Source organism: Mastacembelus armatus, chromosome 24 (genome assembly GCF_900324485.2).
Source record: "Mastacembelus armatus chromosome 24, fMasArm1.2, whole genome shotgun sequence".
NCBI lineage: Eukaryota > Metazoa > Chordata > Actinopteri > Synbranchiformes > Mastacembelidae > Mastacembelus > Mastacembelus armatus.
In genome coordinates, this window is record NC_046656.1 from 19,968,940 (window position 1) to 19,983,126 (window position 14,187).

At 42.9% G+C, this 14,187-nt stretch overlaps 2 protein-coding genes across 3 annotated transcripts; one reads left to right on the plus strand and one right to left on the minus strand.

Annotated features, from left to right (window-relative positions):
• Window positions 1-537: 537 nt before the first annotated feature.
• znf512 (zinc finger protein 512) lies at window positions 538-8,074 on the minus strand. The gene is made up of 16 exons (XM_026317956.1): window positions 7,851-8,074; window positions 6,649-6,787; window positions 6,464-6,519; window positions 6,268-6,326; window positions 5,000-5,574; window positions 4,583-4,672; window positions 4,194-4,298; window positions 3,894-4,018; window positions 3,452-3,538; window positions 3,197-3,295; window positions 2,915-3,082; window positions 2,418-2,615; window positions 2,103-2,204; window positions 1,810-1,872; window positions 1,423-1,521; window positions 538-1,279 (listed from the first exon to the last, which is right to left on the minus strand). Exons 2-16 carry the CDS (start codon window positions 6,719-6,721, stop codon window positions 560-562), a joined length of 2,619 nt encoding a protein of 872 aa, XP_026173741.1. The 5' UTR covers window positions 6,722-6,787; window positions 7,851-8,074; the 3' UTR covers window positions 538-559.
• Window positions 8,075-10,605: 2,531 nt separating this feature from the next.
• LOC113137053 (uncharacterized) lies at window positions 10,606-13,532 on the plus strand. 2 transcript variants are annotated; one of them, XM_026318385.1, is made up of 6 exons: window positions 10,606-10,714; window positions 10,931-10,956; window positions 11,730-11,927; window positions 12,215-12,417; window positions 12,585-12,624; window positions 12,926-13,532. In XM_026318385.1, exons 1-6 carry the CDS (start codon window positions 10,677-10,679, stop codon window positions 13,054-13,056), a joined length of 636 nt encoding a protein of 211 aa, XP_026174170.1. In that variant the 5' UTR covers window positions 10,606-10,676; the 3' UTR covers window positions 13,057-13,532. The 2 variants fall into 2 exon arrangements, with proteins under 2 accessions (XP_026174170.1, XP_026174172.1); XM_026318387.1 differs by having other exon boundaries at window positions 10,632-10,814.
• The last annotated feature ends 655 nt before the right edge of the window (window positions 13,533-14,187 follow it).

Consider the following 14,187-nt stretch of genomic DNA (forward strand, 5'->3'; position numbering starts at 1 on the left):
TCTATTTCTGGGTAAATGATGATGAGTATGAAGTGATACAGGTCATACTTAAGAGGCACAAAATGTTGTCAGAGAAAGCGCGAATGCACGAGTCCAACTAAATACTGCACTGTAGCATCTTCTCTTCAGGTCAGAGTAACTTCTTCCCTTTAAGGTAAACACGAAGGATGAGGAGTGTTTATCAAAAGTTTTAAAAGAATAAGACACATTTTAGTTTTAGGTGAAAAGAATCTTACAGATCGACACATAAACATGTAAGTACATTTCTCTGGTCTATACAGTGACAAACAGCCTCTAAACATCTCTGGTTTGGTGAGGGGGGGGGTCCAACATCATATAAAGGCTTTGTCAACTTCCAAACCTCAGTAGTTACAAGCTGCAGCTCTGACACAGGAGCTGCTTTCTTACCTGCGTGTCCTGTGGAATAACAAACGTTCGTTTTCGTCTATATCGCACCGTCACGTCTACTAAGGTGTGAACGGACACCTGGTGTTTTCTTTTTCTAACTCTGGGGTTAAGAGAAATGTAGTTCTTAAGGGTTTTTTTTTTTTTTTTTTTTTTAAGTGTTTCTCTGTCGTTTTCCAACCTCAGGGTGAGGCTCCATGACGCCGGGCCTTTTCAGATTCCACTGGTCCATCTGTCTCTGCCTGTCCTGCGGATCCACCTCTGATTCACTGCATGAGCTGCCAGTGTTACTGCTGCTGCTACTGCTGCTGCTGCTGACACCGCTACCACCACTGCCTCCGCCAAAAGCAAAGCAGTCCTTCTTCTTCCCATCAGCCTTCCCCCTCTCTGCTCCTCGCTCCCCCTTTTCTCTCCTTTTAACCTCCACCAGTCCACTGCTGTCCTCTAATGGTCTGTCAACATCAGCCATTTCCATCTCGATCGGCGCCTGCTCTGGTCCCGGCACGGCTTCTCTCTGGTCCATATCGACCCACATCGGTCCCGTGGGAGGCTCTAGGGGGGTGTAGTGGAGCATCGGCTGCTGGAGCTGGGTGTCCACATGTGGACGGAGGTTCTGGTGCTCCGGATGGACGAGCTGGGTCTGGTGCTGGAGATGATGCAGCGGCTGCAGAGGTTGCTGCAGGGATTGGTGCTGGAGCTGCTGCTGATGGTGGTGCTGATGTTGCTGCTGCTGCTGATGATGATGATGCTGGAGCTGATGATGATGGTACTGATCCACAATCTGCTTGTCCACATTCTGGACAAACTCCTTGGGTTGGCTTTTTAGGAATTTCTCAAACTTCTTGGAGGCCTTTTTGTTGGTCACAAACCAGTCCTGTAGAGACGTGTGCAGCAGAGACGGGAGGAGAGGAAACAGAAGACAGCATCAGAGAGAGACATCCAGACACTTCATTTAATGTGCGACACAGCAGGACAAACAAAGATCACATGTAAAAAAATCCAGATGAAAGATTAAACCTGTGAATGAACAGAATTGATGTGGTATTTCACTCCACTCTCAGAGTTGAACTCTTTATTGCAGATCAGACATCTGTATTTCCCAGCCTCAAAGTCGCCCTGCAAAGAAAGTGGAAGATATACATTAACAACCTTTAACCACATCTGCACAGTTTTGCAGATAAATTTACGCCCAGGTATGATTAGATTGGACCGGAGATAATACCACACATCTAAAAAAAAGAGCAGCGTGCTGTGTTAGTTCTTGTGACACTTTCAGATATCACTCAGATATCTGAGGAAGCTACTTCTCTACCACCAATCACAACATATTCAATGTCTGCACAAACGGTGGACTTTGCATATGCAGTGATTTTAATTCTGGAGCAGAGGAAAAAGGAGACGTACCCGTGTGCAGAGTCCCAGATGAGCCTTAAGCCCAGACACACTGGTGTAGGTGCAGCCACAGCCCTGAGGGAGACAGAGTAATGTTATCCCAACAGCGCTCTGGATTTCTGCACAGAAAACATTATTCTTTGGTTTGAAAAGCACAGACAATCTAACAAACAGGAATATCACCAGCACTGGCTCATTTAAATTAAAAATCTATTTTTTAAACTGCACTTTAGTTTTTAGTTTTCTTATTTTATATATGCAGTATATTATTTAAATTAAAGGAAGAAACCGGTTTATTAATCTACCTGGTTGGGACACTGGACTTTCCTCTGCAGCTTCACCTCATTCTTCCACTTTCTCAGCACCTCCTGGCTGAAGGCAGGGAGGCCTGGACGGGCGTATTTTAACTGGCAAACAAAGCACAAACAATTACAGGTTAATGACGTGTGAGGTGTGATGTTTATTAATAGTACACTTAGGTACATGTTTACTCAGTATAAACACTTTTAATATCTTATTTTTCAATCATATCCATCTTCCTACAGGTTTGTGAAAATGTTTTATACTCTATGAATAAACAAAGATCCTTTATATCCTCCACATAGTCTCTCTCCTCTTGCCTTTTTGTCATCTGGCACCAGGTCTGCCTGAAACTTCCTCTTGGGCCAGTCTTTGGGCAGCTCATTGTTGGCGATCTCAGCCAGGTGGAAGTTTGCCACCTGGGCCGATGCTCGCTGCACCCTGCCGCTGGGGGTCCTCTCTGGGTTGGCCTCCCTCTGGGCTTTTAGGGCCTCATCTTCCTCAGTCTTCTGGGGGGTCTGGATAACAGAGGGGGGACAGAGGATCAAGACTAGTTTGACAGGGCTGGATTTCATTAAGGTGAAGAAAATACAGCAGAGTGACATTAATGTAGTTTTGAAATGATGTTTTACAGCTTCAGGCAACATAAATAATAAATAAATCTCAGCCAACGTCATTTCTCTGTCTGGATATATAACATCTAATTTTACATATTACATATCATTCCCTTACATATAAAATGTGCTTCTGTGCATAAATTAAACTGCGATGGAGTGAATCACCTGAATTTGCAGATTAGATACGACATATGACTCACAGGTGCATGCTCTGATTTAAGGTGGTACTCCAGACCAGCCTTGGATTTGTATGTTTTCCCACAGTGAGAGCAGTTCAGCAGCATCTTCTCTAACTCCGACTCCTCCTTTCCACACTTCTTCATGTGGTACACGTATCCCATGATGCTGGTGAAGGCAGCGTTACAGCCCTGTGGAAATAAAATGTGAGAAAAACATTTCACCACTGGGTCAGAAAAGTTTTGCCTTTCTCTTATCATATTTCATTTCATCTCCCAACTCAAAGAACTCTGATTTGACTTGACCTCTTTGGAGCATTTTAATTTGCCCAGTCTCTTCAGGATTTTACGCAGCTTGTCTTTGATCGCACGGTCATCGAGGTTCTTGGCATCTTCTGCTGAAGGCTTCAGACAGAAAAAACAGGAAGTAAACCTCAGATATTATATGAACTGCATGGTACATCAGCGAACATGAGCCATAACTGCCATTAAAGTCAACATGCGTGTAACGTGCGTGACTAAGAATCAGCGTTATTCCTCGCGGCGTAAAACGAGTCTTACCAGATGGCTGTGGTCGGCCATGATGTGATACTTCATCCCTGTTGAAGACTTGAGCTGTTTCCCACAGTGTTGACAGGTAAAAGGTTGCTGCACACAACAGACTGAGGTTACACCTCATGTGTCATGTGGTACAAGTGAAGCACATTATATAACAGAAGTGCAGCCAAAGTGCTGTACACTGACACAAAAATGAACCCATTGACTGGAAGAGGGTAAGGACCTTGAGACACTGTACTGATGTACTGAGGAGAAAGACCATGTAAAGCTTTATAAACAAATCAACCCAGGACTTAACCAAGAAGCTTTACAGCAGAGATCAGCTCCTTCACACAGGAACTATGGGGAGACATCAGCAAGTTACAGGAAGGTGCTATGACGTTCGCCCAGCGGTCACAGATCAGTCTGTATTTCGGCTCGTTCCCATTAACACTATCCCACTCACCAGTCTGCAGTTCTCCATGTGTTTCTTCAGCCCCTCCACAGTCTTCCTGCTCACACTTTTACATTTTGGGCACGTGACTCTGCCTTTGGCCACAATCTGGAGCTGCCAACGCTCCTCTTGACTTCCTGGTGGAGATCAGCGCACACGTTCATTCGACACAGCAGGAACGTCTCAGGTGAAGGAGGCAAACGTTAAATCCTCATGTGATCTGTACTGTACTAACAGCTGATCAAACAGGCCTTAGTACTAAAACATAAAGCTCAGTGTTTGACAGCTGCTGCTCTGGTCAGCCTCTCTCACCTGGAGGGTAGGTAGGAGGCTCCTTCTTGGCGGAGAGGACCGGGGGCTTCTGCCCCTCGCTGGGCTGAGCTGTCGAGGCCTCGCCAACTCTGGCTGCATCTGAACCTAAAATCAATTAAATTAGATGCATATCTTTATTTTGATGCAGAACGTATTAGTGTCCTACTGCTTTTTCTGTTGCTGTTTGTCATTTCATTAAATTCTTCAGATAAAAATGTCCATTTTGTGTGCTCCCCAATTATGTCAGTTAAACAGTTAAACTTCTGCCTTTTTTATCCAGTGATCAAAAAGTGTTTTCACTGAAATGAAACGAAACAGTGCCCTCTGAGCAAATTTATGGTTTATTCTCTAATACATTTAAATATATATGTTTGTGGATGGTAACTTACAGGAGTTTCTGCCCTCTGGAGGCTGCAGGAAGTTATTAGCAGGAGGGCTTCGCTCCATTTCCACCCTCTGGACTTTCTTCATGTTTAAGTCTTTAAAATGACACATGCAAAACAAAATTAATCTACAAAGTCACATAGTCACAGTGTGATATCCGACTCTACTGCTCTATAGTCCTTTCAATTATACCTTTAAGTCAGATTTCCCTCGACTGTTTACTATTGACATTGTCATTAAATGCACCATAATTAGAGCCCGCTGGAGTATTTTAAAACAGGTGTTGCAGCAGTCAGCCAATCAGAGCCCACCATTCCGAACCTGAGATGTAGGAAGTTCAACTAAAAACTTGCAGCCCACGGTGAAGCCATACAGAAGTAGACTCAGCAAGTGGTGTGTGTATAGTGTGTGTGGACACGTACCAGGTCTCCAGACATGTCCTCGGTCTCTGCTCGTGTTGCTCCAGGCTTGGTCTTGGCTTCGGCCAGTGGTCCATTCCTGCTCTGGCCCCGAGGAGGCTCGCTCTCTTCCTGGGTCTCTGCCTGAATCCCAGGCCTGATCCTGGCCTCTGTCTCTCCCGGTCACCCAGCTCTGCTCAGGACCTCGGTCCCTGCCAGTCATCCAGGCTGGATCTGGTCCAGTATGGGCTCCTTCCCTGTTTGGTATCCATGTCTGGTCTTGACTGGAGTGCCCCGCTCTGTCTCTGCCAGAGTTCCAGACCTGCTCCTGGGGCCGGTCTCTGCTGGGGGCCCAGGCGTCCGGGCCTCGGTCTCTGGTAGAGTTCCAGCTCTGGTCCTGAGGCTGGGACTGCTCCCTGCTGGCCTCTGGACCCTGAGGCCAAACATCCTTCGCCACCAGTCTTGGGGGCAGCCTTGCTGTGGGCGGAGCCATGGACCCAGGGTCCGCCCCATTGGCCAGGCCACCTGATGACATCACTGAACAGCTGGTGGTTGTGTAATCTACTGTTCCTATGGAAACACTCTGCAGGTCCTCGTACCTGAGAATAAAAATGTAATTGTACACTCTAGAAAAGTCTAGAAAGAAACTAAACATGTGCTTCAAACAGAGTCATAGAATAATTTAACACTTTCTAAATAAGAGTCTTCTGTGGTCACTGCCTCAGATCATAGATGGGAAGCAGCCTGATAAATATTCATTGTATAACTGATCTATTGTGGAAGTTTCCTATGAGATGGACTTAACTCATCTGGACAACACTCTGCACGAACATGGTTCAGATTATTAGAGTCGTCATCAGGGTTTTTTTAAGTTTCAGAGACTTTTCCACACTGTTCACTCTGAAGAGGCTGTTTTTCTTACATGTGTAATGACAATAAAGTTAAATCTAATCTAATCTAATCTAATCTAATCTAATGTTGGTACGATTGTGAAATAAATGAATAAAACAAAGCAAAAAACTGTTACTGCAGCGTTTAAACATGCAGTCCCAATACCTGTGACCTTTAACCTCTTTGTGTTTTGTGTCTTTAGGCCAAACAAACAATTGACTTTTAGTCCTCATCCCAAGCTGCTGTTTTAAATACGTTTGTTGGATTAATTTCTGGGACATTTTTAATCCAAACATGTATTAAAACTGTACGTGATGTTACGTTGGTCACGTCGCAGGCTGGGGTGTAACATCTGCTTGACACATAACATGCACAGATCAACAGGTGGATAAGTCACTTACCTTTTTCTACCATAAGTTCTTTTCATCTTTAGAGGATCTTGGTCTTGAGACTCATCGTTCTAAAACATTCAAGTACAGAGCGGTGAGGTGGAGATCCAACGGTGTGCGGCGTAAAGTGAACAGATTCAACACAGCAGTTGATTAGCAGCAGTTTCCTGATAACAGTTCTGTGCATTATGTTCGTGTTCATTCTCACCTTCAGGTATCCAGATGACTCCAATTCACAGGTGCTTTCTGCCATTCGCTGAACAACTGTGGGAGAGGTGGAATTTAAGTACACACACACACACACACACAAATAAAAGACATACAATAAATAGCACAACAGCAGCTGCACCCTGATACAGAAATATATTCATTAATAAAGGGTTTTTTTAATACCTGGACATGGCACTCCACTTTTAGATTGTGACTGGACAGACTTTCTCTTTCTTGGTACGTACAAAGGTGACATATCCTCCTAACCGACGTGGGCACAGTCCATTCTAGGAACCTGCCAACCCCTCTGTAGAAATCACCCCTAAAAACACAGAGGACAGAGATGAAAATAAAATAAATTGTCATATTTTCCTATTTATTTCCATCAGTACATTTGTAACAAAACAGACAGGATGCAGGCGAGGACGCAGTTTGGAAATCAGTAATATAATCTGGTGCCATTAATAGTTTCAGCACACTTCAAATTTAGTTTGAATCCACAGAAAAAGTTACTGTTAGATATTTACTTTAAAATCACTTTTTCCATTGATGCATATTTGATTTGTTGCAAGCGAAACGCAAAGAAAGGCACATATTGACTTTTACAATCTGATTAGCAAATAATGTAACACAGTAGATAGTGTATACACACCGATATGTACAAACTCCTGCAAAACACGCAGCAGCAATATAAACAGCTATGTTTGCAATTGAAGACCTTCCTATCAAGTTACCATAACTTACTATACTAAGACAGTGATCTTACTCAGCACATCTCCACATTTCTAAGGAACAAAAAGATCAAAAACCCTCAGGAGGGTTGAAGCGAAGTGTTTCTGAAATGCTGATGTTGAATAAGAGCTGCAACATTTGAGCGTGTTGCTGCAGGCTCCTTGCAGAAAGACCCAAAAACTGGCTGTGCAAACACGCAGCTGAGTCCCGAGGCTCCATTTGCTGCAGCACCCGTTATGTTTACACTGTGTTGTTGTGTTTCCATCATGCTTGTGTTCTGTGTTTGTGTGGATGTCACGTTAAAGGCCACTGTCGCAAAGCTGAACACACTAATCAAATAAGATCAGCAAATATCCTGATCTTTAAATATAAAGTGTGAGGTGTGTGTGTTTTTTTCCCCTCTTCCTCAGTGGACCCTTAAGACCAGCCATTCCTGGACTCAGGACTTCAAACCACCATCACCAGGGGATTAAGAAATTACATTTTGACGACGATTGGCAGGAAAACATGTGAAAGCTGCAGCCAAAGCAGAACAAGTGTTGATATCTCGTTAAATGGCTTCTTTTCTCCAGGCTGAAAAAAAAAAACAACGAACCCTGACCCCTCTGCCTTTTATTGTTTCTGAGCGGAGGAAGAAAAGCGAGAGAGCCTACCGTCCTACAGCTCACTCCCTCTGCAAGGACGGGCAGCCTCCATGTCTTCGAGCCTGGCCTCCTCCGTCGCCTTTCCCCGGGCAGTGAAAGCACCAGGAAGGCTAACATGAAGGGAGGCCTGGTCCGGGGCCCAGAAAACTCCTGCCACAAAACCCAGGATCTGTCAGCGCGTAAATATGGATCAGTTCGCCGGTGTAATCCTGCACACTGTGCGGGCCGTGAACGCCCTCCTGCCGGAGAGAACAAATAAGACCTGCATCTGCTGCTGCGTTCACGTGCGGTCGGAAACATCGATTACAAAATATATATCTTTTAAATCTTTTATCTTGTAAATGTTTTTGAAAGAAACATGCAAAATAAACTATATTGTAGTATGTATATATTTTATTCATCTATTCTTTTGACGTGCACTTTGTTTTTATTTATTTTTTCTTCCTTGCTTTAGGGATAGCACTTTAAATCGCCTTTGTCCATGTAAATGTGCCATGCAAATATTTTCGCTTTGCCTTGCACTGATTCCTGCAGCCTGCCTTAATGTAACTACCACCCAGGCCTCATACAAACAGGTGTGGACTCTTTTCATGGCTGGATTATTGTCTGGGGGCTCATGGGCCAAAATGAGTCAAATGTGTTCACACATCTGGTAATAAAGCAACTGATGGTTCGTGCATCCAGCCTCATGTCTGAAGGTTAATTTACACACTGCTCTGAGTGGAAAGTTGTTTTCTTACATATCTGCTGCCACCAAACACACACACACTGACAACGGCACTGATTTGTTTCCACCATCAAGAGAAGCCAGAGATATAAATACTGTTATTTGTCATGTGGCTGTGTCCAAATGTCCTTATTACGCTGCATGGATAATGATGTGTTTGTTGACTGTGTGTGTATAGATGGAAACATTAAGAATAATTGACTGCTAGTGAAAGCAACATGGATGAATGGGACCATTTTAATTGTGCAGAGTAGTTTAGGGTTTGGTTTAGTCAGTGTTAGTTAGAATTGGCTCAGATGTCAACATTTTTATCATTTATCATTTCTGTACTGGCATGTGGAACAGGGTTTGCTGTCTGTTTATCTGATCATATTTAGGGATATGCATCATGCAAGAACAGTATCAGCCTCAAACTGGACTAAAGAAAGCTGACGTTTTGCTCGGAGGATGTAATTCCAAACACGATACTAATGAATTGATTTACCAGAAACCAAAACGTTATATATAGTGAATTGGGACATTTAGGGGCAGTTGTGAGCTTCTCTGTTAATAATCCAGTGTTGTCCTTGGTTCCTAATTTCACCTTTAACATATATCTGTCCGTCAGATGATGATGGATTATTATCATTATTAAACTAACTGCAGTTACTGACTACAACATCAAAGAGAGCAGGTTTAGCACAGACAAATCAGACCTAACAAATGTGGTAATTACAGCATGGAAAGTATGAATTTTCTCTGACAGGGTTTCTCAGTTGTGAGTGATTATAAACTGCGAGTGCACAGCATTTAATTCCCACGAACCACAGTAGGAGGTCACTGAGTAATACAAACACAGACAGGGGAGGGAGAAGAGAAATTGGCTGCTCTGTTGTTGGGAATAAAAAGCTGCTATCAATCATTCTTGAATCCCAGTTCACCGATACGGAACATGCCAGAGATTGATTTAAGATTAATGCAGGCTTCAATTACGTCTTCTTGTGTTTTCTTTTACCGTCCGCCACCACACAAATAAATTCACTGAGAGATCAGTTATATGTCCGACGTGCTTTTGCTCCTCCTCATGTTTCTGACACAACTTTTTTTTAATTGCTCTATTTCCACTAGAACATCAGAGTCTGATAAACCAGATGTATTTCAATCTTCCACACTCGGTCTAAGACCCTGAAGGCAGCAGCAGTCAGCAGCACTGGGACCAGGGGGGTGGGTCCTCCTGGGCTGCCTGGCTGCATCAGGGGAGCAAGAGAGAAGAAGACCACTTTATTATGTACACCTGTCCAATCTGTTGCAGCTCAATACAAGTGCATCAATCACCTTTTACCACATGCTCAGTGTTTACATTGTTGGGAATATGCAAATGTAACTGTGTGTTATAGAAGGTCAAACTTTGTTCTCTGCTTATGTGCTTATTAATAACTATTAGAAAAACTGAATGAACACTAATATGACAGTGTAGACTTTATGGCAGAATAGTTGTATTGAAGGGCGGCACAGTGTTGCAGCGGGTAGCATTGTTGCCTCACAGCGAGAATAAGGTTCTGGGTTCGAACCCTGCTCGACCTCAGGGCAGTAAGCAGTATAGATAATCAATGGATGCATCGATACATGTGTTGGATTGCACTAGACTATGCAGGTGTTCCTAATAAAGTGGCCACTTTTTTGACCACATAGTCAACACATGAAAAATGACAAACACCTCATGTTAAATAAAGTGGACACAAAGTTATTGTGTTGGGTTGGTGTACCTAATAAAGTGGCCACTGATGTTTAGAGAAACCTTAGAGTGACGTTCCTCGTTATTGCCTTAGGTTTCTGGAGCTGATAGAAATCTATGAGCCGTGTGCGCTGGACACTGAAATAAGCTGCGTAAAGGAGGTTTGTTTGTGGTTTTCTCAGTAAACACTGGAAACCGGTTCTGTCCAAAGTTAGCGCAGCCTGTTCTGCCAGTAGACACCACATCCGCACCGTGAATATTTCTCTCTAAGCGCTGGTGCAGTTGCAGGTGCATTTCTCAACTGTGCACTTCCTGTTTTGCCAAAACACACTGCTTGTAAAAGCAAAAGTGAAAATGCCACACTGACGGGGAGGAGCCTCAACTGCTGCAGGACATGGCAGAGACCTCAGAAAGAACTTATCAATCTGTTTCGTAAGTAAGCATCTTAAACTGCTTTAAATGATCCCGGGGAAGCTGTGAACTGCTGAATCTCAACTATGCATCGTGGTTATAAAGATTATAGTCCTTTAAGGTATTTTCAACTTCCTGCTTAGTAAACGTTGCACAACAACCAAACAAAAGAGTTTGTGGTGCAAACACTTGTCTCGGTTACCTTCATCTGAATCTGTTTCTTTGTCTCGTCCTCAGAAACATGTCTGAGCAGGAGCCACCGGGTAAGAAAACAACCTCGCTGTTTTTATACAATGACATCATACTGGTGAATATGGTGCTTTTCAAGTCTGCAGCCGTAAATATGTTAATATTAGGGAGCAGGGAATAAGCTGCGTTTACATTTAAAGCTGCTAATATATGAACAGTGGCTCAACTAACTACCTACATGATAAACAGGATGAGGAGACCACAGAGAATTGTGAAACAGCTCTTCCGCTCTGGGGCACTTTTACAGTCTCTCAGCTCAGTTGTGTTTGCAGCCACAGCAGACAGCAGCTTTCAGCGGAAAAGCTCCAATCACCACAGGTTCTCTCTTTAACAGTGGAGACCAAACAACCTCACCAAGTCCTCCACACCAAGGCTATAACACGACGGTGTTTGTGTTTTGTTTGCAGCACAATGAGTCAATGCAGCTTTAGACTTTTATCTTATCTCAATAAAGACATGTCTGTAGTGCAGTTAGCGCTTCCTGATTGTGCAATAGTGCACGGAACACAACCAGGATGTAGTGTGCTGATGTCTGACAGACGTTTTGCTTGACAGACAAAACAACAAAAACTGCCGTCAGTGTGATATGAGCAACACAATCACATGAAGATCTCTGATCTCTAAAATGGCTTTAAGTTGACTTTATCTATTAGGTGCAGTGTGGTAATGTTTATGATAGCTTGGTAAATTTGGGTTAAGTCTTGCTCAGGTATTGTCATGTAACTGCACTTTATGAAAAATGACGCTGTGTAATAATAATAATAATAATCTTCTTTATTCTTTTCAGCTTTAGTTTCATGGAAAACCTTCCATGTACATGTTGCAGGAAAACCTAACAAAGCTTATGATGACTTCATTAAAAAACTTGAAGAAGTTGGCCAAACTAAAGTGCCGTCTCTTGAAGGGTGTGACTACCTTCTGGTTTTCTGTCCCATCACTTCACGAGTTAAAACGGACATCAGCGACGCCCTGGGCAAAATTCAAGGTAAGGCACACCTGTGTTTGCCCAGGGGCACATAGGTAGTCAGGCGCATTTAGAGAATTTTAGCTCATGTGTGTGAAAAGTGCCTTATTACGGCATTAGACCTTACACAGTGACGGGTTTTGCACAGGCTCTAATGGACTGGCTACGTCCTGTTTTTGATTTTGTCACTTCTACTTTCCACATTAACAACTTCCACAACTTTCGTTCTTTGCAAAGACTCACTCCTACGTCTGTTCAGTGCAGTTGAGACCGACCTAAGACGAATGTGTTGTTCTTTGTCATTCCAGGTGATAAACCCATAATTCTGGTGGTGATGCATCACACCTTCGATCCTGAGCACACTGTAGCTGAAAGCAGGAGACAGGTGACCAGTCAGATTGTGCGCCTCACTGTGGACTGTCTCTTTTATGAGAACGAATTCCTGAAGAGTAAGCGCAACGATATCGCAGTGTTTGAGGTCCAGAAGTTTCTTGGGGTTACTTTATCAGAGGTAATGACTGAATTTACTCATCAAATAAAATCCGACTGACTCAGTCTTTAATGTAGATGACTGATAATATGATAGTGTGAGTGAAATGGGAGATGATGCAGAGTGATGCACTTGATGCAGTTGGATTATTACAAATGTTTATTACTTGTGTTCTTTCTTTCTTGCAGACGTCTCTGTGGGGAAAAGTCAAGAACTTCTTCTGCGGCTGTAAGTATTTATGTATTTATTCATGTGGTGATAAAGTGAATTTATTTTATAGTCATGGCCATTGTTTGTATCAGAAAGGTTTCTCTGTTGACTGAGTCTAAATTTCTAATCTAAATATGTTTGATCATGGATTTTGTTGCTCTGCACAGTTTGACACTGTAAAATTCATATAGGACCTGGTGCTGCTTGAGTTTTAAAATACACATGGCCGAAATTATGAATTAAGAGTTTCAATTGGAATTTTTAGTATTATATTATTTGTGGAGATTCTGACTTACTGATTTATTTTTCTTTATTTTAGGGTGGAGGAATTCTCAGAAATGGATTGTTGGCTGTGCCATCGTGTGTGGGGCGGTGGTAGTGGTGATCAGTGGGGGATTGATTGGTGGTATTTTTACAAGGACCAAGAACTCAGAAGGCCAGAACCCGTGAAGGCTGCTGGTATCATTCATGGCAAACTAAAAAACCAACAACAAAATAACATCTTAACAGATGATGAAGTCATAATAATAAATAATTCTTGAAGAGGTAAAATGTGCTTTGTAACGTGATCACCTACTGAAGCTTAATAACATAATATATTATTATTCTTGTTTCTGTATAATGGTTGTGAAGGTTGATATAGACGCTGGAGGTCAAATGTTAAATCTCAAAGCTACTGCAGGTACATATTAGAGGTTATAAATGTCAGGGTTATGATCATAGTGGCAGTTAATGCTGCTAATTCTGCTTGTGAGATACATGTTTTTGTGTTAAAATGTTTGGTTTGTTGAATAACGTCTGGTCGAATCTTAGAAATTCTTAAATGAGAATGTCTGTAAAATTATGATTGCTGACATATTGTTGACATTCTTGACATATTTGATTCATTCATGATCACGTTCTTCATAAAAGCTAATAGAAATGAATCAGTCATACTTGTGTGGTTTGTGTGTGAAATAGTTTGATCACTTATAAATGAGCCCAGTGAAGCTTTTGGCCAGGAGACCACGATGTGGAGCAGGTAAACTCTTCGCCGTAAGACGTGGTCAGATGACATGTAAGGACCATAATGTGGTTGAAGCGAACTGAGACCTTCACTTTGTGTTTACGCGCTTTTCCTGATGGGTCACAAACAGACCTGGAGTCCTGTTTTAAATAAACTGGCCTCACTTCAGCCTTTCTGTACTTCTCTCTCTCTCACCACTTGATGACAGCTCCGCACTGGGCAATGGGGGTCTTCAGGAGAGGGCTTAGCTAACATGGGCAGGGTGGGGGTGGGGGGGGGGGGGCTCAGGGGATGGGGTGTTAAGGTCACGCCTCTGGCCTAAAAAGGCGAAGCAGAATACCAGCAGCTCGCTGCCGCTCTAAGAATAACCCAGGGCCTGAGGCTCAGAAACATGGTGTGAATGCAACTGGATTTAATCAGATTCCCACTTTTAGAATCTGCAATTGCAAAGTTTTTAAAGTAATTTAAAGTAACTAATAGATGTAAAGATTAAAGCTGAATTTTTCTGAATCCTGTGAAAGCACTGTGTCAACACCGTGGTCACGTGATTCTAGCAGCAGCATTGGCTGGTGGGA